Source organism: Rutilus rutilus, assembly GCF_951802725.1.
Source record: "Rutilus rutilus genome assembly, chromosome: 6".
NCBI classification, from domain to species: domain Eukaryota; kingdom Metazoa; phylum Chordata; class Actinopteri; order Cypriniformes; family Leuciscidae; genus Rutilus; species Rutilus rutilus.
This window is the reverse complement of record NC_140214.1, coordinates 24,142,532-24,165,834: the sequence shown is the minus strand read 5'-3', so window position 1 is coordinate 24,165,834 and position 23,303 is coordinate 24,142,532. Positions and strand designations below refer to the sequence as shown.

General features: G+C 38.5%; 2 protein-coding genes across 2 annotated transcripts in view; one reads left to right on the top strand and one right to left on the bottom strand.

The window, feature by feature from the left end:
• Window positions 1-6,662, top strand: part of ivns1abpb (influenza virus NS1A binding protein b) — a 9,569-nt gene extending 2,907 nt beyond the window's left edge. Inside the window, exons 4-15 of the mRNA XM_084411324.1 lie at window positions 795-967; window positions 1,064-1,139; window positions 1,225-1,398; window positions 1,485-1,610; window positions 2,378-2,485; window positions 2,767-2,884; window positions 3,153-3,377; window positions 3,912-4,033; window positions 4,116-4,242; window positions 5,089-5,220; window positions 5,319-5,492; window positions 5,638-6,662. Of these exons, the coding sequence (XP_084267450.1) occupies window positions 795-967; window positions 1,064-1,139; window positions 1,225-1,398; window positions 1,485-1,610; window positions 2,378-2,485; window positions 2,767-2,884; window positions 3,153-3,377; window positions 3,912-4,033; window positions 4,116-4,242; window positions 5,089-5,220; window positions 5,319-5,492; window positions 5,638-5,894 (1,812 nt within the window). The 3' untranslated portion in view covers window positions 5,895-6,662. The remainder of the gene's footprint in view (window positions 1-794; window positions 968-1,063; window positions 1,140-1,224; window positions 1,399-1,484; window positions 1,611-2,377; window positions 2,486-2,766; window positions 2,885-3,152; window positions 3,378-3,911; window positions 4,034-4,115; window positions 4,243-5,088; window positions 5,221-5,318; window positions 5,493-5,637) is intronic.
• Window positions 6,663-15,864: 9,202 nt separating this feature from the next.
• Window positions 15,865-23,072, bottom strand: rnf2 (ring finger protein 2). The gene is made up of 7 exons (XM_084411491.1): window positions 22,719-23,072; window positions 21,783-21,895; window positions 21,067-21,227; window positions 18,425-18,640; window positions 18,001-18,273; window positions 17,682-17,853; window positions 15,865-16,942 (listed from the first exon to the last, which is right to left on the bottom strand). The coding sequence occupies exons 2-7, from the start codon at window positions 21,873-21,875 to the stop codon at window positions 16,841-16,843; spliced, it is 1,017 nt and encodes a 338-aa protein (XP_084267617.1). The 5' UTR covers window positions 21,876-21,895; window positions 22,719-23,072; the 3' UTR covers window positions 15,865-16,840.
• Between the last annotated feature and the right edge of the window lie 231 nt (window positions 23,073-23,303).

Sequence of the window (23,303 nt, the reverse complement as noted above, 5' to 3'; positions counted from 1 at the left end):
ATTTGCTGCTCAAGAAACATTTCTCAATGTTTAAAAGTTGTGCAAGATAATATTTTTGTGGAAACTGTGATGATAAATTGTCAGGATTCTTTGAATATTCAGTTCAGAAGAACAGTATGTGTTTGACCTATTTATCTTTTGTAACATTTTGAATGTCTTTGCTTTCACTTTTGATCAATTTAATGTAGAATTGCATGATTCTGGAGAACTTTAATTGTTTATTTTTGCTTAAAATGGAGATCTAAATAGACAACAAAATAACATTGGCAAAATGTTAGTTGCTGCAGTCTATTTAAAAAAATATTTGATTTTGATGAATTAAAGTTTGAATGAATGATTCAATGACTCGCTTATAAAAAAACTCAAACAAATCTCTTGAATGAACAATTCAATGACAAATTAAAGTCACATGTCGCCACCTACTGGGGTATTTATTTTTACCGCTACCGTAGACCAATGGTTATATCCAAACTATACACTTTTATCCCAGTACTTCTGTGATTATTTGAACTATTGTAACAGAAATAATAACAGTTTGTGAAACTGTTTCATACCATGACAACGGCTCTCTTTGTCTCAGCGGCAGCGCCGATGCAGATTTGAGTGTGTGTTAAAGGTTTAATAGACCTAGTTTTAATCAAGATCACAACAATTAATTATTCAGCTCTAATTGAATGCATCCTCGTTGAATAAATATTCATTTCTTTCAAACAGTATCTTACTGACCCCAAACTTTTGTATAAGGCTCTCTGTACCCACTCATAACATTCTTTATAATGGTGGTGGTTCTACAGGTCTGTGGACATGAGCTTATGGCCCATAAGGCTGTGCTGGCCTGCTGCAGTCCTTGCCTCTTTGAAATCTTCAATGCTGACTCTGAGCCACAGGGTGGGATTTCACTGGTTAAATTTGATGACCTCAACCCTGATGCTGTGGAGATCTTGCTGAACTATGCCTACACAGCGCAGTACGTATATTCACTTGGCATTTAAACTTTTTATTACACATGTATAATGTCAAGGACATACAGGTATCATAAATCCCTGTATTCCCCTGTTGACAGACTGAAGGCAGATACAGATCTGGTCAGAGATGTGTATTCTGCAGCAAAGAAGCTCAAATTGGAGAGAGTCAGACAGGTATGTGCAGGCATTTAAATGGTCAGAACTCTCTAATGTATAGACTACTTTACTGTTCCCTGATATCCTGAATCCTATTTTGCAGATCTGTGGAGACTACCTGCTATCAAAAATGGACTCCCAAAGTGCCATTTCATACCGCAATTTTGCGAGTAGCATGGCTGATGGGCGGCTTCTGGGCAAGATTGATGGTTATATCCAGGACCATCTTCAGGAGATCTCAGAACAGGATGATTTCCTTAAACTTCCTAGACTAAAAGTATGTCTATCTATCTATATCTATTTAAAATAAGTTACTACTAAATGTTTTTTTGTATAATTGCATTCATAACTGTGTCTATATAGCTGGAGGTGATGCTAGAGGAGAACCTGAACTTGCCTGGTAATGGCAAACTGTACTCAAAGGTGATAAGCTGGGTGCAGCGCAGCCTGTGGAAGAATGGATATCCCCTGGAGAAACTAATGGAAGAGGTCAGTATTATGGCTTTATACGTACCCTTTCCTTTCACTTTGCTCATGTCTCCTGAATTTCTGTTCAAAGGTTGACTCGGGTTCCCCCCTTCCCCTGTCCCCAAAGTTTTGCCCTTAACCTTGTAAATTTTGCAGTACGTGCTCCTCAAAATACTGAAAAACTGAACGGTTTTCCAGGTGAGCCGAACAAACTATGTTCAGTCTGATCTTCCCCCTTCGCTTTCGTTCCCTTAACTGTATTGACTTTGTAACTTAACATTTTCTCCCCAACAGGGCTTTTTGAACTATTATTAAATTTGATTCTAATTGCTGGTCCTCCCCATTGATCTCCCCATATCTCCTGTAGGTTTAGTATACACGCCAACAGCAGATTTGTCCAGCCCTGAAGAAGAATGCAAGATCCCAACCATCAGTGGTACTAAGTCAACCTACCAAAAGCCATGTGCTCCCATCTGTGCAGTGTTCCTGAGAGCGTTGCAGCTTTTTTTCCAATCCCACTGTGCAGCGATCATTTGTTTAGATAGCTCTTTGACCCAAAGTGAAGTAACTTATTGTAGGAACGATCTCTCCTTCCAGCAATTTCCACAATCACAGTGACCGCAGACATGCGAAAGGTCATTGTTCCCTCAAGGCCCAGGCAGCACACAGTTATCAAGGGCCTCCCTCATAGCAGCTGACTCTACTGCTTCAAGGAACAAGGCAGAACATTGCTTTGTTCTTGTTATGGAAACACCCACATGGGTCTTGTTGGTGTTTTGTTGTTGCAGGTGCAAACGCTGTACTACTCAGCAGATCACAAATTACATGATGGGAGCCTGCTTGAGGGGCATGCAGAGGTCTGCAGCTCTGAGGATGACCACATCCAGTTTGTGCAGGTACATGACTGGTTTTCAGTCCTCCCCTTCCAGTGCGCTGCCTTCTCTGCTGTAAAATAGCATGGCTGCCATTTGATCATGTTTCAGGTGGTTTGCACTAAAAGGCAGACCAGTAAACCACCATCTGTCTTAGCTGTGTTTGCACTGTGGAAGACCCCTTAAATGGTGGTATTGGCACTGGATGGAATGGGTTTAAGCTTTGGCCCCAAGTCTGTATGCATGCGGTAGAGGTAGGGGGTGAAGTTTGGGCAGGTTTAGAGCTGCCTGGTTTGGTTTTGCAGAAGAAGCCTCCTCGAGAGAGAGACGAGATGAGCTCAGGCGCCTCTGGCAGCCTCTCTCCCTCCATCAGCCAGTTCAACAAGCACGAATGGAAGTACATTGCATCAGAGAAGACCACCAGTAAGTCGATAGTGCTTCACCTATCTCTTTTCTTAAACTTTCATGCTAGAAAATTCCATAGCTATTTATGCAGGGTCCCTATGGTTATGTTTCCTAGATCAGGAAATTAAGTTTTTTAAATTAAGTTATTTTTACTCTGCTCTAAAATTTCCAGTTTGTGTTTTTTTATTTTTATTTTTATTTTTTTTATCCGTATCTACTAGAAAAATCCTAGATTTTAGTGAGAACCCAGTTTTTAGTGTTTAAATTAACGAGATGTCTTTTGCAGACAATGGATACCTGTGTCTGGCTGTTCTGAGAGGCATACTGTGTGTGATCTCCCTGCATGGCCGCACTAGTCCTCATACTTCCCCATCTGCTACACCATGTGTGCTGAAGAGCCCAAGCTTCGAGGCTCAACCAGAAGATCTACAGGAGAAGCTTTTAAAGCCCATGCATTACGCTCGTTCAGGACTGGGAACCGCTGAACTGGACCGCAAGCTCATTGCTGCAGGTACGCATGGCCAAAGAATGAAGTAACCGTTAAAGTCACCCTGTAGACAATAATTGTATCCCCAAAACTCATTGTTTGATCACCAAAATTATATATTTAAAAGGTTTTTCCTGTGAGAAAAATGTCTTCACACACACAGGGGGTCTTTAAAGGAAACAAAACAACTTATTGCATTTTTAGACTTTTAACTCAATTAAGTTACATTTAGCTTCCAGTAAAAGTGTATTATTTCTCAGCTCCCTTCAACATGCTTTTAAGCATTTATCATTTTACATATTTAAATCTATTTATTTATTTTTTTTCTCCTCTTTATTATCAGAGCAGAACATGCACAGATGTCATGTGGGCTATATAATGTCATTCATGCAAATTTTGTAAAACAAACATTCAGAGTGTTGATAGTGGTGGAGCTGGAGAAGAGCAAATCCAAAAACAAAAGAACCACATAGCAGCATGACACAGCACATTGTCATAGATGGAAACAGGAGCAGGTCACAGGTTTGTGAAGATGTGATGTACATATTATCTGTCCAGGTGGCTACAACAGAGAAGAGTGCTTGAGGACAGTGGAGTGTTATGACTCAAAGAAGGACTGCTGGACTTTCATTGCTCCCATGCGCACTCCACGGGCTCGCTTCCAGATGGCTGTGCTAATGGTAAAGACAGTGCATGGTTTCCAATCCTAAAGTAGCATTTCTGGAGCTGTCATTAGAGCTAAATGAATGGTTATTTTCTAAGGGTGAGCTGTATGTGATGGGCGGCTCCAACGGTCACTCAGATGAGCTGAGCTGTGGAGAGATGTACAACCCCAAGGCTGACGAGTGGACTCAAGTTCCTGAGCTCCGCACCAACCGTTGCAATGCAGGTATGCATCACTTCCTGCCGGACAATACAGTGAATATTTGTAATGGATTTGAATGAGCTTTTTGTTCGTCCTAAAGACCAAGTCATTGTACTACTTTGTCTGATTGAAACTTCTGTGTTAAATTATGTAAGAGTTGAACATTTTTATTTCATTTCTAAGTTACACTACAGTTCAAAAGTCTTAAATGTTTTTGAAAGAAGTCTGTTATGCTCACAAATGTAAAATAATACAGTAAAAAAAATAATTACTCTAGTAATCATTCAAACATTCAGATTTGATGCTCAAGAAACTTTTCTTATTATCAGTGACAGTGTTGAAATCAGTTTAATATTTTTGTTGAAACTGATATACACTTTTTTTTTTTTTCTTTTTTTTTTTTTTCAGGATTTTTCGACGTTCACATGAACGGCATTTATTTGAAACAGAAATCTTTTGTAACATTATAATGCTTTAGTGTCACTTTAGATCAATTTAATGGAAAAAAAAAGTACTACTGATAGGCGTTTTTGAATGATGTACCAAGTTTGATTCATTTCTTTGACCAAGTTCAAAATGTCAGTTTCAGTGAATCATTAAAACAAAAAATTACTTTGCTTTATTATTGTCTCCACATAAATGCCACTGTACTTTATTATGTTACAGTATGTTATATTATTGTAATATAGTAATAAATAACATTTAATATTATGCGCTGTTCATTAGTAAAAACAGAGGAAACGTAATTTATATAGATTGTATATTATCTTAAGACTGAGGAAAAAATCATCAGTACTAGTAGGGACATATCAAACAGGGGGTGTTCTGATTAAGGGGTAAATAATAATCGCTTTTCTTGTTTCTTCTCAGGTGTGTGTTCCTTGCAAAACAAGCTTTTTGTGGTGGGTGGATCTGATCCCTGTGGCCGAAAGGGCTTGAAGAATTGTGACTCCTTTGACCCAGTGACAAAAATGTGGACCAGCTGTGCACCCCTCAACATAAGTATGTCAATTCACTTTTATGTTCTGAAATAACTTTGATTTGTATTGTACAAACCTGAACGTGTGGTTCACTGTGCGTTGTCTCTCTTCTGTGTTTAGGGAGGCACCAGGCGGCAGTGTGCGAGCTAAATGGATTTGTGTACGTGATTGGTGGCGCTGAGTCCTGGAACTGCTTAAACTCAGTAGAGCGCTACAACCCAGACAACAACACGTGGACCCTGGTGGCCCCCATGAACGTGGCCCGTCGGGGGGCTGGTGTGGCTGTGTATGAAGGTAATTGGAGACAAAATAGGTGGTGTATAGATTTCCATCTAGTCCAACATGGTTATAAATTCTTACTGGTAGGAAAATGACTTAAGCTTGTTAAATTCAGGACTTTTCTTAATTTCTTCATCAAGTTATTTCCAACTGCTTTCAGGGAAGCTCTTTGTGGTCGGAGGATTTGACGGCTCTCACGCTCTGCGCTGTGTGGAGGTCTATGACCCAGCCAATAACGAGTGGAGAATGTTAGGCAGCATGACGTCAGCACGAAGCAACGCAGGGCTGGCTTTAGTGAACGGTGTGCTCTGTGCTGTCGGGGGCTTTGATGGCAATGAGTTTCTCAACACCATGGAGGTGTATGACCCAGAGAAGAATGAGTGGAGCCCGTTTATAGAGGCATTAGCTAAGAACTGAAGGGTGTCAGGATCCCTTCCTCAATATGACACATTGTTATGTGATGTGATTGAATTTGACTGATGTTCATCTGTTTGTTTAGGTGCTGAGGAGAGAGAACTCTGATAGATGCTCATATAGGGTTGCCCAAAGCAACATAAAGCCTTTGCATATTGCATAATTACTATGTAAATAAATTTCTTTCTCTTTTTATTTTATTTTTTATTTGTTGTTTCGCTATCAAAGCCAGTACCTGGAGTAAAATGGAGACAGTAAGGTTAATGTAATGAGAACAGGTTTATTAGATTGTTATAATATGAACTGTGGCAAAGGTTCACGACTTGCTGCAGTCAGACGCAGTGCTTATGAGTGATTTGACGATGATTGATTATTGATGATGGCCTTGCTTATTGAAGATACAATCTATATATGTATAGTTGGAAAGTCTTAGACCACAGAATACTTAGTTTAAGCTCATCTTAAATGGAGCCACAATGCTTCAGTGGAATTGTATCTTTTGCCTTTTTATAGCATTTTTATACAACTTATCTAAGTGTCTAATATATGATACTGACAAGCATACATTCAGTTATGAATGAATCTGTGCCACAGGCTTGTTTTTAACTAGATGCTTATCTATGTCTGCTTTATGCTAAAGAAGCCAATGATGATAATGCCACTTAACACCAATAAATGTCTCATCTCGTTCATTTGAAATGTTGTAAATGATTTTGTTTTACTTTTGGTTCAAAAAAAGGTGCAAAAATTAATAAACCATTTCAACTTGAAGTAGATTGGGTGTCTCAATTTCCATCCATACTGTAAGGCTCCCATGAAACATGAAAGACAAGTCTGCTTGATAACACGTCTCTCCATTGAGAGTCTTGAAACATTTACCTTGATACTTTTAATGATACAACCACATTTTGAAGTTATTTATATATAAAAAGCATCTAGCAAATACAACAGCACACTAAAACCTTTCAGTGCTGTGTTTTGTCTGAGGGGATTATGTAAGCCATGCCATTTTCCATAGTTGTGGTTTCTTACATAAGACAGGAAGTGCCTGTGAGCACAGCATTTAAAGACCTTAATGCATAACGTAAGATGCCTCAAATGCTTGCTCTTACTGACACTGCTATTTACAGGCTGCTATTATACATTGTTCTTTCACTCTATTACCAGGATGAATGTGCTGACAGTCGGCCTAAGAACAGGTGTGTGATAAACAGGAAATGACACGGTTAGAGTCCCGAGCCCACAAAATAAAAACTCTAGAAGATGTGAGGTTAACTGTTCACCTCTCCTCTCTTTAATAGCTTTCCTCAGCTCTTAGAGTTCATTTGTTCCTCCAATGAGCCTCCAGTCTAAATCCCACTTTATCTTTCTGTAGATAACGCTGGCCTATATTAACTTCATTATGCTATCAGTACCTACCCAGCTAACAATTTTTGGTTCCCAGAACGTTCAGGGGACGTTATTTTATGGTAATAAAACTTAAAATAAAACTTAAAAAGAACATTTTTAGAACGTTTTGTGTTTTCCAGATAGCATCCTTTATAATTTGCTTGGATTCTTATTGCTGGTTTAATCTATCACGTTCACACAGGCAGTGTGATTCATGCTTTCTTTTTTAAAACTTTGCAGCTGTAAATCGAGTGTCAGTGACTTAGACAGTTATACTGAAACAAAAGGCAAGGTCAACGTATTTGCATCATGTGACCTTCCATAGTTCTTGAGACCTCACCTAGCCATGCTCCACCCTCAAGCAGAGAGCTAGCCTATCTGAGGACAGAAATGTGTTGTTACTAGTAATTAAATGTGCTAGTGTGATATACTGAAAAATTAGATTTTGTACCCTTTTACATGTTGACCAAATATTTTCGATTCTTCCTATTTTATATGTCCATGTAGACTAATAAAGCTATGTCATTTCGTAAAAAAGTGTTCATCATTCACTTTCTGTTATTTCATGAAATTATTATAGCCTAATCAGTTTTTAATTAACTTTTATTAATCAATTAATTTTAAGTAGGCTAATAATAAAGGCCTTATCTATATGGAGCAAATTAACTGTTTGGCGAATTAAAAATAAATCCTCTCATTCCATTCATTCATGTGAGGGTCAAATTAGGATTTTTTATTATAGTTAACTTACAACCACAAAAACCCGTCGAATCCACTAAATTGTTTTAGTGTATTCCAAGTTCAAATGTAACAAAATCTTCATCTTTTTCAGGAGTAGCCTACAACAGGAATCAGAGTGTGTCACCGGCAGCCCTGATTTACATAGGCATTACAGTACTTTTCCAGAGTTTTGCTGAAATGTGAGTGAATGATTAGAAAAATAATTCATTTACAATAAATGAATCATCGAGTGCAGTTTTAAGAAGTTTGCCAGAGGTAATGGAAGTTGGTATCATAGTGGGAGGAGGAATTGGGGAAGAGGGCATTGTAAAAAAAAAAAGTAGATTTTTCGATTAATCTTTTTTTTTTTTTTTTTTTTTTTTTTTTTTTTAAGTGCTGCAGCCTGCATGCATGGTCACGAAAGTTTATCATTTGCAGGCATTTTCAAGCCTTTTCCAATTTAAGCATTCGAGTGAAAGAGAACTGGCGCGCACTGTGTGAGAAGTTTTGTGAGCGCACACACCCGAAGCGCAATAACTAGCTTCCAGCAGACGGCCTTCGCAAGTTGACTTGCACCAAAAGAGTAACACTTGACGATGTATGAGTAGCATAAGCTTTGATGTCTCGCGGTTCAAGCAAACAGGGCTGGGCAACCGCGTTCGTCAATAAGCTACGTTGTGCATCAAGGTCAGTTTAGTCTTGACTCTTTCGCCGTAAATCGATGCATACCCCCGCCTATAGTACCGGAAGCTAGTTATTTTAGTCAATAAAGTTTTAAATATGGATATTTTTCTTACACGAATGCATCACTTCACTCCAGAAGGCCTTTATGGACCCCCCTGGGCCGCATGGAACACTTTCATCGTGAATGAATGTGCTTTGATGGACTTCCAAAAAACAAAAACCCATTCACTCCCATTATAAAGCTTGGAAGAGCCAGGACATTTTTTTAATATAACTCCAATGTCACATTCACCTAGGATGGCTTCAGGGTGAGTAAATCATTGGCTAAGTTTCCTTTTTGGGTGAACTATCCCTTTAAGTGAATGTAAACAGTAGAGAAAGACAATTGGCACAAGGCATGTGTATCATTATATTGGATCCAATCATTAGTCTTAAAGTCTGTCTGTTTGTCTGTCTATGTCAATCAAACTACAAAAGACAAATAAATCAGTCCCTGCTCTTCACTGAATAACGTTTTTGTAACTTTAATAAGGATTAACCTTTTAATTTGTACAGTGAAGATTATATTCAGTGTTATTTTACATTTGATTACTTTATTCAATTTTAGACTTTTTACTGTTACTTCGTTATGTTTGTTGGTGTGGATGCCAACATGATTACAGTTACAGTTATCTTCATAGTTATCATTATTGGTGTGAATGCGCCTTAACTCTGAGAGAACAGCAAAATCCACACAGCAATTAAAATGATAAATATAGCTGCAAGCAAGCAGCAATTATCGGGGCCAAGCGCAAAGACAATAAGATATGCCAACATGGCTGGGAGTGTCAGACCAACTGCAACTAAGAGAAATGAAAGACATTTAAAGATGATTTTAGGCAAAATTGTAGGCATATATATACAGTAACTAAAAATATGAATACTAAAAACATTCAGGAATGTAAGGAGATGACTCCCGTGAAAATAAGTCAACCAAATCCAAAGTTATAAGCATGTAAATAATTTTGGTCCGAAACTTTTCAGACTCTTTCAAAGCATCGAGCCGATGACCCATATAGGGTTGCCAACTTCAGAAAAGGAAAATGCGGGACAATCGTGGTTATTTATAGGAAAATGAGGGACACTCAAAATATTTGTACTGTATCACACAGTGTACGTCATTTCAGTGTCTGCAGTTAAGTTTGTGTTTAAAAGGTTATCAGACATAAACACATTTGTATTGCTTAACCTATTTATGTATTTAATTCTAAAAATAATTTTAATGTCATACATGAAAAAAGTCACATTACAAACAAACCATAGTTCAAAATAACAGCATTTATCTAAAATAGAAAGCTTTTTTAACATTATACACTAGGCTTACAGTTCAAAAGTTTGGGGTTAGTAAGATTATTTTTTGGGGAAAAAAATAAAGAAAGTAATTGCCTACTTTTATTCAGCAAGGATGCATTACATTAATCAAAAGTGACAGTTAAGATAATGTTACAAAAGCTTTCTATGTACTTTCTAAAAGCTTTAAAACATTAATAATAATCAGAAATGTTTTTTGAGCATATTATTCCCTCAGGTAGATTACATGTTTTCTTGCGTGGCTGGATGTTAGACTCATGAACAATAATCACGTTGTTTGCATTCGCCAAAATTGATTAGCCGAAATCAAAACGTGGACAGTGAAAGGAAATTACCGTTAGCGCGAGACGAGTCCGGCTTGAAGCGGAAGCGACCGGACGGCAGAGGATGTTCGCAAATCAAACAATGATTTGTCTCAAAACAGTGATTCAAAAAAGCAGTGATTGGATGATGACAGGTGTCGGTGATCATTCTCAAGTGTCGTGGTCAGCACTGCTGCTGTTGCTGTTGTATCAGTCAGTGGTTTATCAGCTTGTCAAAAAACGGGACACGGGAGGTCACGCACGGGACAAATAAATTAGGCCCAAAATACGGGACGTCCCGCCTAATTCGGGACAGTTGGCAACCTTAGACCCATACCAAGTTTTGTAACGATACGTTCATGCATTCATAAAATACAGCATTTTAGTACAAAATTCAAAATGGCCGATATGGAAAAATTGGATGTCAGTCAACTCGGCATGACGCCCTGAATCTAACGAGACCACTTTTATGATTTTTGGACAAATCGTTTAGAATTTATAACCAAAAATAACAATTATTCGTATCTCCGGACCAGTAGGTGGCGCTGCGCCGAAACGCAGCATGTAGCCTCAAGTCATGCTTGTGATGACGTAAGCTACCAAGTTTGGTTTGAATACGATAAAGCGTTGCGGAGATACAGCCTTACGTCTGTTTTTGCAAGCGCTACGTAAAATTAGTTTGCACAGTATTCAAGACCGGTTTGATGAATCAACTTGAATTCCATAACTTTTTGTTGCCATGGTATGAAGATGATCTGGTTCAATTTTTGTGAAATCGGAGCAACCATCTAGGACGAGTTCAAAAAAGTAGGTTTTTAAAAAAAATCTAAATGGCGGAAAGATTTACATGACGCAAAATGACGTCAAATGATGCAATCGAATCGTCTTGCCCCAAGGAATCAGTGGGAAAAAGTTGTTTCTAGCCCTTATGGTTCAAAAGTTATTAGCATAAACATGAGTGAAACTTTGGACAGTTGGTGGCGCTGGAAGGATTGAGTTAGAGACTCCACATTTGCTATGGTGTCTGTTCAGCCTATCCTCTATCAGTGTGCCAAATTTCATTACTTTCCCGCAAGCAGTTCTATGGGCTGCCATAGACTTCCATACGGAAGAAGAAGAAACGGAAGAAGGAGAACGGCAACAATTTCAATAGGTGCCTACGCACTTTCAGTGCTTTGCCCCTTAGAACACAGAGGAACAGTATCGTTGGAATCGCTTTCAGAAAGATTTTTTTACATATATATAAAAATGTGTATGGTCAGAAACTCTTTTGTGTGTATTTCAATTCAGTTGGTTATGTATGGCTCACAGTCCCAGTCCCAGAAGGCAACTTATTATGCAGCGTCTGGTTTTAGTTCAGATGAATCCCCTTTGCTCAAGCTGTTAAGCATCCACATCCCATGGGTGAAAAAAGTAATTCTGGGACTCATTACTAACTATGCAGACTGTTCAGAGAGTAGAAGTGAAGAACATTTATTCTAATGGTTGTCTATAGGCCTATCAAAATTCAGAAGTGATATGATTATTGCTAAGAATGCGTCCTTCATGGACATAGAATATATACATATTCTGAAAAGTGTCCATTCAAGTTAATGTATAACAAAAAGGTTACTGGAATCAGGAAATATAGGCTATTCTTTGTTTAATGACTTCCAATATTTAGTTTGTTATTCAAATGTTTAACTAAATAGAACAGAATGATAACTAAATATTAAAATACCAATTTTCCTGAAATTAGAATAAATGTTTAGAATGAATGAATAGTTATGATGTAACTTTTAGGTTGAGCTGTTAGTCATTAACTCTTCCAGTTTTCTTTTCATGATGTGATTCAAACAAATACTTCAAGAATTTCCATTGAATGTGAAAGTAACAAAGAAAAATAACATATTGTGTCACATTAGGACACAGTTCCTCACGCTTTCTATGCTAGAAAATATTTCTTTCTGAACGTCATAAATCACATCTACACAGATAAGCTATGTGTACGTGTGGCACATGATCTGCTAAAGAAATGGCTTCAGGCTGTCACGTGATTTATAGTGAACACAGCGTTCCTCTGTGAAGTTCCTCTGATTTAGGAAGTCAAAAAACACCTTGTAGCAACAGCACACCAACAATTGTCCCAAATGCCCAAATGGTGGCATGGTGCCCAGACGCTCAGATTTGGCCCAAGAGTTTCTATCGCCCCCTAAACAAAGGAAGAAAGTGTTGGAAGCATTCACATACAGAGCACCAATCACAACACAGCACATTTTGTACTGCTATCTAATTGGCCAAGCAGGCTTGATTCAGAACAGAGTGAAACTTTATTGAACAGTGTTGAAAAAGGTTTTGTGGCTTGAACGTGAAGAACATGTGCTTACCAACAATATTTGCACATGATAAACTAAACAGTTAGTCCGGGAACATGATAAAATACTAGAAGATAGATGGCAGCAGCAAGAAGGTTAAACCACACAGGGCATCAGATAGTTAGAGAAACTTGTTTATACAGAGAATATTTCATCAGTTGTGGTGTGTAGTCTGTGACCAAGCGTTTCCGGAAGTTTTCTCTTCCAGATGCTGAAGTGAAAAACATGAACGTAAATGGCTAAAAAATTTTTTTAATTAATTCCTTGTATATATATATATATATTATTTCATGTAGTCTGATATACTGAATATATATATACTATATACTATAAATTTATATTTATTATATATTTCCCCAGAAATTCCCAGAGATCAGGCAGAGATGGCTATATAGGGATATAAACATATATTTATAATTTTTAATATAGAAAATGATATATGAATGTATTCATTTAGTTATTAGACTTACAGACTAAGTCTGTTGCTATATCATGTACTGTATCACAGCATGAACACTGTATAGATGAGCATAGATTCTGCATAGATGAGACATGGTCAAAAGTTTCTGGACAGTCAAACACCATTCTAGTAATTTCAAAACCATGAACATTGCTGCTATAATTGCTTCTGCTCTGATAAATGTTTTCCACTGGATGCTGGAACTTTGCACAGAAATTCTGACCACAAAATAATACAAAAGTGAATGGAGGCTTTAATCACAGACAGGGGATGCGGTTCCTGTTCCTCACTGTGTGTCAAAGCATGAATATCTGATTGTTCAGCGTAGTGCATGAGGAACCAGCCCAAGAATGTTCTCAACTCAACCAGCTCTCAACTCTCCAAACACACACTTACACTAAAGTCAGCTAACTGCCAGGAAATATCTGCACAGTGTTGCCATCTCCAAACCGTTGAGTGGCAGGCGGCGTCAAACTACGAGTCCTGACGACGTAATGACAACCGATTATTGACCAACTTAAAATTAACATCATCAGCATATTAATAGGTTTTCTAATCTCATGCTTACATCTGTTTATGAAAGCTGTGAGCATCAGATGAACTAACAACAAGCAAACACATGAGCAGATGCCAACTAATCTAAAGAATGTGGACATTCATGCTAATATACTTCTGACGACCAAGAGTTAAACAGACTCTTTCAGTATCTGTCAAACGTCAACACCGAATGGTCCACAGAGATCATTTTTGATCTGTGAAAATGCCAGAGTGCTTAAGGTTATCTGGGCATACTGTCAGGGGCTTTTACAAATGCATTGGCCATCTTTTGATGTGGGAGGTAGCAGCTCTCAGCCCTTTCAAGGCAGCGGGGTGTAAGCGGCCCCTGCCACGACCCCGACCGCATTAAGTTCAAGACCGCCCTGAGAGCGCTAGTAAAAACACATTTCTGAGACTGCGAGTGAGGGTCAGCTGCCTCCTCGCTGTGAGGCTGTAAAAATCCATTCTGAATGGCTGCATATCAAACTATGCAGAACTGACACTGACAGGCCTGCCTGAATCTCTCTTCTTGACACATAAACGACTGGTAGGTAGGAGTAGGCCGCTAGTGAAATATCACAGTCTCAGGCTGATTTATACTTATGCGTCGGCACGCAATTACACTTGAAGAGGGAGCATGTGAAACCCGAGGGAGCGGTCCTAGCAGACCAATCACAGCGCTTGCGTCCGCGTAGAGTTGACGCGTCGTTACATTTTTGGAGAGGTGCACGTCGGGTACGCCGAAGGGTACGCGCGCTACACACAGCCTACGACGTAGCTACGGCGTGAGTTCGACGCAGAAGTATAAATTGGGCTTTAAGCTTCAGGGTGCAGGAACTAAGAAGGTGAGACAGATATTTGTGAATCAGTCCATGAATCAGATGTTTCACCAATATACAGCGTGCGTCGAAAATGATTTCGACATTATGTATTTTGGACTAGAAAACAAAATATCAAACCAAGTGATGCTATATCTTTTCTCAGACTCAGAACGTCTTTCCTGAGATATTTTGACCAAAAACTTGGTATCAAATTGATTTTTAGTGGCAGTATTAAGATATCTTTTCAGTTCTAGTAAGCACCAGTTGAGTTCATCACATTAACTATGAACATGTTAAACTGAGCAAAAAATCTTGTCTGCAAAAGATTTGCTTGGAAGGTTGGATTGTTATCTTTCTTTAAAATAAATGACCCTTGATCTGATACTTTGACATCTAATGCATTCATACATTTTAAATACTTAAAAGAATAGTTCACCCAAAAATGAAAATTCTGTCATCATTTGCTCACTCTCTCGTCGTTCCAAACCTGTATAACTTTTTCTTTTCTGTGGAAAAAGACAATATTTTCATAAATACTACTTGGGCCAATATATGTGCACAAGAGTGTGAACAAAATTAATTTATGAGCCTCGAGTTACAAGGCAGCTGTGAATTAATAAAGCAAGAGTGAGTTTGACCAAACACTGATTTAGTCTGATTCATCATAAAGCATCATAAAGAACATGCTGAGCTCGTAGAAGAATAAATGACACCAGCCACTATGACCACAAGTCTCATAGTCCACTTAAGAGAGATGAATGACAAGAAGGAAAGAAAAAGAAGTCTTTGGGGAAAATGCAGCCAAAACTGAGTGCCACATGACCTGACCTATAATATATGCAGCATCTAACACTCACTTTAAAGTTAATATTTAAAACGCACATTTTACCAAATATCAAAATTAATATCCATTTTCATGCTGTACATTCTTACGATGCCTTGATTCACTTTTTTTTTTTTTTTATGACTGATTTGTGTTTTAGTTTTTGACAAAATAATAAAAAAATACATATTATTGGTCATAATAACATGAAAATAATTGTTTTATCATATTAGCACGATTTTTATTGGTTTATCTTTAATTGATCAAATAGCTGGGTGGGACACATCACCTTACTGTACAAAACAAACATGTTCTACTTTTAAGTTAATCATTTGCTATTTGTATTGTGATATGTTTTTACACTATGGCAATTTCTTTTCTATTGTATTAATTGCCATAGCCTTAAATGAACTGAGCACTAGCGCCACCTGCTGGGGATGTGTTGTTGCTACTCCACTGTGCCAAAGAACTTCTTTAAAAAAAAGAAAGAAAAAAGAAAGCCATTGCATGACACAAAGAGTGTGACACCAGGATTTGCATACATTTTTTTTTATTTTCCAAACAAAGAACGCTGTATACATTTTTTTTCCCCAAATAACAACATTAACTCAAATGTATGCCAAGGATGTCAAACTAAAAGTACTTCATGCTCTAAAAAGTTTTTCCATGTCTTGGATGAATTGTCTATGAAATGCAACTATCAAAAACTGGGTCCAAATGTACAACTGCCAACTTATGTTTTTATGAAATGGTACTAGTTGAAACAAAGGTTTCAATATACATTTTCCAGGTAGTTATTCTATAAAGTGATGTAGTATGTACAATCCCCGAAACATCTGACGACCAACATAGTAGTACAGACTAGTGACATGACAAGTGTCATGTGAACTAAGCCATCACATTGTACTGGTACACAGTGGCAAGATGCAGTCATGTTAGTGAACAAATGTTGCTGCTACAGGAGTGGTGTGTCAGAAAATGCACTTAAAATCTCTTACATGTTCTGTTGAACGTCATTGGTCAAGTCTGATATTAAAGAACAGCGCCATTGGCTATGAAAGCCACCTTCCGACAGAGTCTTTCATGAAGCACTCTTTCGAATGATTTCCTCATGGTGTTACCGGTGCAATATCCATTTTGACTAAAATTTTGGCATGTTGAAGGCAACGTCTGAGTCCTCTTGACTCAAAAAGGACTCAACATGAAACAATGAAATGGTTGTGTCAACTGAAAGGGTGAGAAAATACAAACAAATCCACACTGGTTTGACTTCCATGGCCCTCCCACCCATTCCCAATGATCAACCCTGGTCTCGTTCTCATACAAAAAGACAATAAAAAACAAATCAAAGCAGCCACAGTTATTGAGGAGCCAGGGCTCCAGAGACTATTTTACTCCAGATGAGGAGGAACAGCGAGAAAAAAAAAAAAGAAAGAAACAGGTAGAGAGAAGAGAGGATGAACCATCAGTCTGTCCCGGGTCAGCTCGGACCCTCGTGTATCACAGGATTCATTTGTGCTCCTTTGTTGGGGCGAAGTACAACTCCATGGGCTTGTTGACTTTCCAGTACTTCTCGCTCACCAGCTCCAGGGAGAAGGAGCCGTTCAGGACCTGTGAGGGGGAAAAGAGACACTGTCATGCTGATGAAATGTATGTATGACACGTTTATAAAAATAGGAGTCCAATGGTAATAGTAGTTTTCATGTGATGTCACACTCGTATAAGAATGACCAAACTACAAAGACAAGCAGATGTGCCAAGAATATGAGCGTAACACTAAATTGCATGTTATGCATAATGTGGCTTAATGCATTAAAGATGCGGTCATGTTAAGTGTTTTCCCTTAGAAAACCATTATGACAATGCTTATGCAATTTCGTGCATTGTGTTCATTTTCTGGGCTCATCTGCTTGCCAGCATTTAGTGTGCATCATTCAATAAGGTATATACTGAATTTGATACATTAAGCCACAATAAACATTGTTCCCTCTTCTTTTTGAGAGTTTTAGAATGTCCCGCTGTTTTTAGTGACTGAAATATTGCGTTGGGTGCTGTATATTGATCACAAGTGCCCCAAAAAAAGTTTTTACACGGCTTGAAACAGATGGAAAATTGACAGGGCTGTGCTACAGTTCTATGGACTTGCCCTCCAGGTCTCCACGTCAGTCACATGACTGAAAACTAATAATTAACTGCATTAAAATTGTAATTGGTGTAACATCTAAGCAGCAGTATCAGATGTTAAATGTTTATCCTATCGTAATATATGTTAAAATAATCATATTTTGATTGCTTGACCATATTGTGCAATCCAAGATGTCTTTAGTATTAGAAGCGGCACCAAACTCACTGTGAACTGGTTGTTTGCTGTAGGGATGTAGATGGTGTACTGTTTTTCACTGGCTGCCTCTACGTTGATGGGGCTTCCTTCTTGGTTCTTGCGCATTTCCTCCAGAGCCAATCTGACAGCCAAGTATTTTGAGAGGTGGTCCACTGTGGCATTCCCCGAAGTCTTAATATACCTGGTAACAAATTCCACATTCAAACTCAGACTAAATAAAATGAACAACAGAAACCTGCTTAAAACACAGCTGAACCAACAATAAATTTGGTTAAGAAAAACTAATTAACTGCATATATGTTGGTAAAAAGATTAACAGATGGCCCACCTTGTCTGCGCGGCGTCTTCTTTCTCCATCAGCGTCGGATGAGGGCGGAACACCAGCTCAATCTCGCTGGCCCCGTCCAGAGCCAGGTCTCCTCCTCCGTTCTCTGTGGCATTGTCCATGTCCAGTCCCGAGTCGTCAGAAGTTTTGGTTCGTTTGATGCTGGGCCCGGCCTCTTGGTTACTGTGCACTGATGCATTGCTGCAGTGTGAACTGTCCCCATTATCCTCTGCCCCGCTGCCATTTTCGATCTGGTGCTTCTTCCCCCGCTGCAGTCTATAGTGCAGTGTATAGTGGTGGAAGTGGGAACACAGTAACAAAAGCAGATGAATAAAAAAAGGCTAAACCTTTGTGTCAATTATTGAATTCACAAAAATGAATATGTTATTAGAATAAATTCCACATGGATGTATATCAGCCATCTAACCTGTTCATGGCCTGGATTTTTAAGCCCTCTTCAATACTGTGGCTGAGCGCCTGCTGGTTGTTGTGCTTGCTGATGCGGGCCAACACTCTTTCCTGGTGGGCTTCGTACTCGTCTCTGCTGGGGTAGATCTTACTGATCAGGGCGTCAAAGTTGGGGTCTGGACGGAGGGAGCGCTTAGACACCAGCTTCTTCCTGCATGTTGGACACTCCTTATTCCTGTGAACCAGAGAAGAAATGACAAATGATTAAAGATTACGAGGGCACATGAATAAAAAAAAAAAAAAAAAAAAAATTATTATATATATATATATATATATAAAATGATGTGCACAGGTAAATCATTTATTAGAAATACAGCAAAAAAAACCATTGCCCTCTCAGATCTAATTTGCGCCTCTCAGCTGCAATCCGTCCCCCCTTCACCCCTGAAACGCGATTGACGCATACGATCACACCGGTGCGATGGGGTGTTGAAATTAATTGTTGCATCGATGCAACGCGGACGATTCTGCATCAATCCAGTAATAGACCATAATCGATTATAGCCCAGTGACATTTCTCTGACATCATTCGTCACATACACGCTTCTCGCGCTTGCGTAAAATGCGCAAATGCGCTTGCAAGGGAGGCGAAACACAAAAGCGAGTAATAAAAAATACAATTTTAACATTTAGAGCAGGGGTTTTCAACCGGTGGTCCGCGGCGGCATTGCATGTGGTCCGTGACATGCATTCCAGCCTACGTAATTTCACTATTAAAATCACTTTTTTTCCATAATAAAGAAGTTTGTCTTAAAAAAAGGCAAGTCCGTCAGCAATAATTACATTGGCATTCAGTAAAGTGTCGAACCCATAAAAAGTAGAACCATTGTCCGCTTTACATAAAACAAATCACGACATGACCTTGTGTGAGTGAGTGAGTGGCGTTCACACCAAACGTGAATAGAGCGTCTGGCGCAAGTGATTTTCATGTCAAGTCAATGTAAAGACGTGTTTACGCGCATCTGGAGGTCCTGCATCGCGAATGAGGCGTTTAGCGCGGCGCGGACGCGCGAATGAGGCGAATTGAGCGTCTGGCGCGATACGCGCGAGTGATTTGAGGGTGAGAGAGAGAATTCTGATTAGTCGAGAGGATATATCGCGTTTAGGCTAAAAATAGGTTCGGCGCTTATCGCGGTTTGGAAAGAAACTGCATCTTGCAGTACATTTTAAACAAGGAAATATAGTGATTTGGCATGAAACGTTGATGGAGCAGTGAATAGGTTCAGTACACAGCAAAATGACATGACAAACTCTTTTCTTTTTTTTTTTTAAATGCCATTTCCTCAATTCGACGTCCGGATGTGCTATCTGACAAAGGAATCCACACACTACACACACACAATAGTGGGCCGCCGATTACTTGTTAGTCAGAGTGATGGTCCCTGGCACAGAATCAGTCGAAAACCCCTGATTTAGAGCATACGAGTGTGTGCGTGCAAGTCTGGATGTGTGTGTGAGTGCACGTTATTGTAACTAAAGCACATTATGTGACAGTATCATGCACTTTTAGTATTATTTACTAGTGTTTATAAGTTCTAAACGGTCCTGTCGTCTGCTGTGTTCAGACTTAAGTTGTGTTTGATGTTTGCTACATTCAGGAAGTGTACTTTCTTGGAGCAGATAAATAAAAAGGGAGTTCATATATCTGACTGCTTGTATTCATTGACAAAAACGTAGCCATGTTCAGTAATATTGAAAATTGAGGATGCAACACATTGTGATATCGAATCGAATCGTTGACTGAAGTCTACGGAAGCTGCAATATTAATCCTTTCAATTATAATTTGATGTGTTTTACTCATATCAGATGCACATTGTGTATGAAACAGTTTATTCTTGACCCATGTTCACTGGCCACTTACTTTTATGTATTTTGGGGAAAATGGATGAATTTACATGATGTAAATCCGACAGATCCTCTGAATTGCAAACTCATCACGCTTTATATCAACGAACATGACAATTATTAAGGTCTTTAAACGACACAACGCATTCACTTCCACATATTTGACAATAGGAATATATTATTTAATTCATGATATAGTTATGTTTATGAATATTTTGAATAAAAATGGAAAACCGAAATAAACGCGATAGCTACATATCTGTAATGTGGCTGCATGACGCATCGGCATGGAAATAATACGTTCTAAAATAACAGTCGCCTTAAACTCCCTCTGGGGGTTCAGCTAGATACAGACTGCAGACTTCAGGTGTTTCTGTGGAGGAAATAAAGCTTTGCGGTTTGGTTTCTCTGCCATAGTTAATCAAGTGTGTAGAGTAGTAGTAGCCTCCTCATCTCTGATAAGCACGGCACTTCATGCTGGTGTAACTTTGTTTTCTTTTTTTTGTGCAAGTTGCAACAGTTCCATTCAGTGCAACAGAAACACTGTATTAGCAGAGCCTTTACTATTAGTTAACCGTGACGTTTTTAAGTGCGGTTAATCATGAAATCGGTTAATCGCTGCATCCCTAGTGTTAACTTTAATATAATTATACCATGCACACTCCAGTGGTACTATCATGTATTCGTTCACTCCACAAACAAAATGTACATTACAATATCTGAGCACATAAATCCTACGGATAACACAAACCCACCCCGATCTGAGTGCAGTGATGATGCAGTCGGCACAGAAGCGGTGCAGGCACTCCTTGGTGGTCATGGTGTTCTTCAGCATGTCCAGACAGATGGGACACATGAGCTCACTGTGTAAGCTGCGCGGGGACACGGCGATCTCCAGACCATCCGTGATGGCCTCCTAGAGGAGCACAACATCACAGAAGCGGCATTGAGGGTCAAAAACTAAGCAACATCTACCAAAACCGTCTCGCGTCAGGGTTTCACTAGCACATGGGTTTTAGGCGCCACGGACCCCCATGTATGATAATCACCCCAATTAGTATATATTAAGTCACATTATATATATATATATATATATAATTATTTATTTATTTTTCTCTAACTATAGTAATGTAGTGGTAACTGTAGACTTTATTTATATTAATAAAAATAAAAAAATACATTTATTTTAATCTAATTTAATAGATTGTTATATAACTAATATTTTTTATTTTACATTTTTTGTTTTCATTTTAATTTATTTACTTATTTTATTCTTATCATTAAAATAATATATCATTATTATTACATATTTATTTATTTTTACAGTTTTTCTCTAGACTTTTCCATGGACCTCCTGTCACTCCTTTGCAGCCCCCTGGGGGTCCCTGGACCCCAGTTTGAAAACCCCTTGCACTAGCATACAGTCAGAATCACACTAAATGTACAATAATTGGCATGTGAATTTTCTTACCTGTGGAGTTCTCTGTAATTCATAGAGACTAAGCTCCCATGTCTTGCTGAGGGGTTGAACCCCATTCGTCTGGACTGTCTGTGTCATATTCATACACTGTGTCTCCTTCACCTCTGTAAAAAACAGCCAAAGAAAACATTACTGACATGATGTGCAGAACATAATTTGAAAATCTACTATAAGAGCTACATGATGTGATGAGATATCGAATCAAAACAAAACAATAATAGCATGTTTTATGTCAAAATCCATACATGATGAAATATTTAGGACTTATTAAAAATCTACTGAAGACAATGATCTTACAATGTTCAAATATCCTTGTTTAGGACAAGGATAGCAAAGTGATTTTCATCATGATCATCTCTGACAACTGACATCTGAGGGATGTTATGGTCTGATGACGTTGGTTTAAGCCGAAAGCTGGCGCCTGATTACGTACATTAAACTCTATTCATGTTTACTTCAATCATCAACTCTGCATTGTTTTGTTTTGTTTTAGATCATCATACTATAATAAACCATTAATCTGTCTAACCCTGCAGTCACAGAGCTAGCAGGCTAAAATTAGCTTCTGAAGGCACTTATAACTCTTTGTCACTGAATAGACAAAGCATATTCCTGTACGTACAACGTGTCTTTTGAATGACTGTGCCTGCTCTCCAGCAACGGAGAACAAAAACAAAACGAAGTAATCGGAAGAGAAAAAAAATAAAGCGGAAAGGTTTTATCTCCTGCGCTGTCATGAAAACGTAGAGCTAACGGCTAACTCTCTCTGCTAATCCAGATGCTGTATTTACAGGCTGCATTAAATCAACTTTGAACTCAGTGTCGGCGAGATTGTGACATATAAAACCTTTTGCGCTAATGAAAACGTCAATCTCGACAACCAGAAAATATATATTTTTGTACAAACGCAGCTGTTTACATACTTACATTTCAATGTTGTGAACACTCTCTCTCCAGCCAGCGCGTTCTGCTGAGCTCAATATGGCGGATTCATTGGGCCCAGATGAACTCTGGGAAATGTGGTATTTTTCAAAAACGGAGTCAGTTTTACAGTCATCCACTTCAATACTGTGTAAAAATGAAGACATGTAAGTAAGTACATAGTTTATTTTTCATTACTTTTCTTCATATGTTAATTTGAATAAACTAACTAATGACTAAAGACTGATGTCTTGTTCATCTACGTTATACGGTAATATTTATATGAAAAACTTGACTACAATTTTTCTGTTTATGCTAGCCCTTTGATGGACTACACCTGTCCAGGCTGTTTCCTGAGACGCTGGGATACATTACACGACCTAACAATGTATAAACGGTAGGCCTACAGATGGATGGATGGACCACAGGTGTGACTATGATGTTTAACGTGATTAGCCTTTAAAAAACTTAATTAGATTATTAACAGGTTGACATAAAATGTGGTTTATTTGAATAGCATTATAACAAAACTAAGCCAATTCCCGCCACACAAGTAAAAGAAATCATGCAAAATTAAAAACTCCATGTACA